The sequence below is a fragment of the Cariama cristata genome, unplaced genomic scaffold (genome assembly GCF_000690535.1).
Source record: "Cariama cristata isolate BGI_N322 unplaced genomic scaffold, ASM69053v1 scaffold26323, whole genome shotgun sequence".
NCBI lineage: Eukaryota > Metazoa > Chordata > Aves > Cariamiformes > Cariamidae > Cariama > Cariama cristata.
Window position 1 is genome coordinate 4,725 of NW_009607028.1, and position 3,344 is coordinate 8,068.

General features: G+C 42.5%; 1 protein-coding gene across 1 annotated transcript; it reads right to left on the reverse strand.

Moving 5' to 3' along the window:
* Positions 1 to 1,319: 1,319 nt before the first annotated feature.
* On the reverse strand, positions 1,320 to 2,730 carry LOC104158832 (chromosome unknown open reading frame, human C11orf1). The gene is given in 4 exon segments (XM_009696585.1): positions 1,320 to 1,436; positions 1,439 to 1,551; positions 1,931 to 1,998; positions 2,507 to 2,730. Coding segments are annotated over 4 exon segments (522 nt in total).
* Positions 2,731 to 3,344: the final 614 nt, after the last annotated feature.

Consider the following 3,344-nt stretch of genomic DNA (forward strand, 5'->3'; position numbering starts at 1 on the left):
GCCATTCAAGAGCACTTTTCATCACATGCCAGCTATACTGAATGGCTACTCTTATTATTTATGCTGAGTAAGTTTACTAACAAATAAAACATGAATAAGCAGTTCGTATTTTTTTTGTTTTGAGCACTGAGGACAAGGGAAGTGTTGCGTCAAGAAAGTTGTGTAAGGTTGCTGTGCAGGGAAACACTCCTGGCATCATTCTACCTCACAGCTTGAGTGGCAGGTGTGTCCGGGAGAGCTTGTCTTGGTGTTCAGAAACACTTTGCTCATTTCACTTTGTGTACTCTAACCTTTTGCAAACATCTAATTGCATGAGCCTTTTCCTTCAAAGTTGCCAGAGGACTTCAGAGTGTTTCACAAGCAACAGAAAAGTTTCTCCAGTGGAGATTAGACTGGTAAAACAAGTTCATGACAATCAAAACCCATTCAAAGTGTGGGTATTAGATAACAACGGAATGGAAGACAACTGTATCTTAAATCTCTAGAATGACGCATGTTATGGAGAAGCATCCAAGTGCTGCAACCAATTCAGAGCAGTTGCAGATGAAAACTGCATAGCTGAAGTAAACACAGATATATCCAGAGGGGAGAAAAATATCCTGCTGTCATGGTGCAAATCACATCACTTTGAAACTACGTTATCAGTGCCCTTCAAGCAATGAACAGGATCTGATGTCTATAGTATTAATCTGATTTATGCTAATGTTGTTGAGTGGTACAAAACACTACTTAGTCCTTCTCAGGTGTCATCATCTGCTTAGCACCTCTCTTCAAAGGGCTATGAGCATAAAGGAAAGTCTGTATTACTAGAATTGAATTTCTAAAATTCGTCTTCCAAAAAGGACAGAATGCCATAGATCTGTTGCACAGATCATCAGACTCAGTTATGACCTGACCTCTTTTCTATGTTCCTTATACCTGCTAAGACAAAAGTTTTCTTAGAAGGGATCAGTTTAAATCTCAAATGAACTAAGAGTACATCCTTCTTCCATGGCTTTAAGTGAGAAAAATAAAATGAATACTCAGTGATGTGGGGTCATTGCCAAATGACCAAATCCACTTAATTGCCAAGGACTAGTGTTTCCTGTCAGCTGGTTCTAATAAGCTCTTCCAGTTAAGGTGTTAGTTGGGCTTGACTGACAAGGCACAGGGTGACTGGTGACTTGAAGTCACCTCTGCACACAAAACAAGTGACAGAAACACACATAGGTTACAAACAATACAGCTTAGAAAGCAGGAAGAACATTTTTCACATGATGCTACATTTGGCTTTAATGTGTGACAGGCCTTTTTGCTTGAAGGATATCCTTGTAGCACTGCTAGCAGACAGGCCTCCTGTTTTTCTGAAGGCATAGTCTACAGATTCTCTCCATCTGTTGCTTTTTCTGCATCCTTCTTGTTCCTTCTCTGAGTGTTGGACACAAGCACAGAAAATGCTGCCATATGGAGGCCTGTAGTCTATTGTGTAGCAGGACTGAGCAGTTGGGTTGAACGAAGGAGGTTCCAACGCAGGGTGGCGGCCTGGAAACCAATGAGGTTCTTCTTCAAATCCTAAAAGAATAAACACAAAAAAACTTCATGAAGTAAGTGCAAAATAGTAAGAATATATCCAGAAAGAGCAGTGAGGGAAATCTTTTCTATAGAGTGGGGTTTTGTTAGACTCAAACTCAGGAGCAAGAAATGGGAATTTTGAGTGAAAGCTCATTGGGGATAAACGTGATGAGGTTAGCTAGACAAGAACACTTGACATGCAAATACCACTCCCTGAATGACTCTAAATACCTGTTCTGTGGTGGCACAGGAGCACAACTCAACAATGAGAAAATGTCAGAAAACAATTCTGTCATCTCTAAGCACAAATGTAATTCAGAAGGTCCTCTTTAGCTACACTACATATCCAACAGACTATGTTTCAATTCTGTGCATGTACTTTTTATTCTCTGATGCTTTCCCTTATTGTAATCTGAAGAGCGTGTTGTTTCAAAGCAGTGAGCATACAGGAGAGAAAAACTCACATATAACATGGCTAAATATAAGTAAAAAAGCTTTAACATTTTATATCTTACAGGAAGACCAAATCTGCAATTGCACTCCTACTTTCAAATCAGTCTAACTTAAGGTCACAAAGCTTCAGTGATGGCTTTTGATTCACCATCTGAACAGCAAAGGAAAGAGAGCTGGACTGGGGCCACTGTTACAAGGAATAAGACTGAGTTTAAACAGAAAAGCATTCCTCACATCTTTACTCCTGTAGTGGAACTGTTGTAAGGCGCTCATCAGAGGAAAGGGTGCTGACTGTCGCCTTTCTGCATTTTTTAAAAACAGCAGAAAAGACTAGGAGCAGGGCTGCAGAAAGGGAAGCTACTCATGGGAGGCTGACCTCTGATGTATTCGTAGCTGGGGATGGAAAGGATAATGCCCTGCGCGCATGACAAATTAAATGACCAGTAATCATGTCAACTGAGGTTTGCTATATCCTCAATAAGGAAAAGCACAAGGACATACATGGCAAGGAATTGGCTTGGGCTGCACAATTCTCTGCATATTGTACTGCTTTCCATTCCAGTTCCCCATAAGGGTTTTCACTGAGCAATCACTTTCATTGGTTATGCACCTCCAGCCACACTGAGAAGACTTCCAAGTGTTGTCCCAGTCCATTCACAGTTCCCCGTGGCCAGCAGCATGCGTTAAGGAGCCATGGAGGGAGTTGTGCAAACAGATCTTGGACATGATTTGGCAATAGAAATCAACAACTCCCTAGCATCAGCTTGGATCTCAACAGCAGGTAACATGACATGGAATGTTGTCCCTTCCACCACCCTGGTGACTGGAGAGGGACCTCCTATACTTCCACGTGTGACTGAGTGCATCAGAGCAGAACTGTGTTCCTTCTTGATGGCAAAAAGCATTTTTCTTTTTTCGTCTTTTTTTTTTTTTTTTTTTTTTGGAGGGGTGGAGGTAGTATGGTAAGTATCTGTTTTCCTAAACTGTCGTACTGCATTTCTCAGCTTCACCTTACTGCATACCTCTCAGAGTAACTTACCCACGCTTTGATATAGACGAAGTGATTTACCCAAGGCAACAGGGACCTAACGCCTGAGCCAGGACCAGACCTCATAAACTGCAGCCAGTAGGTCTCTGTTGGAGCTTGCCTTTGCCAATTTTAAGCCTTCCACTGTCATTCCCCATGTGACTCCTGAAACACTATCCTTGCCCTGTGCAACAGCTCATGGCACACAAATAGAACGGGCGACAGTAGAGCATCGCTAGTCTCTCTCAAGCCCTGGGACTGCAGCCGCCCACCATTCACGGCCCCCGGCCCCTCCAGGGATGCTGGCAGCTAC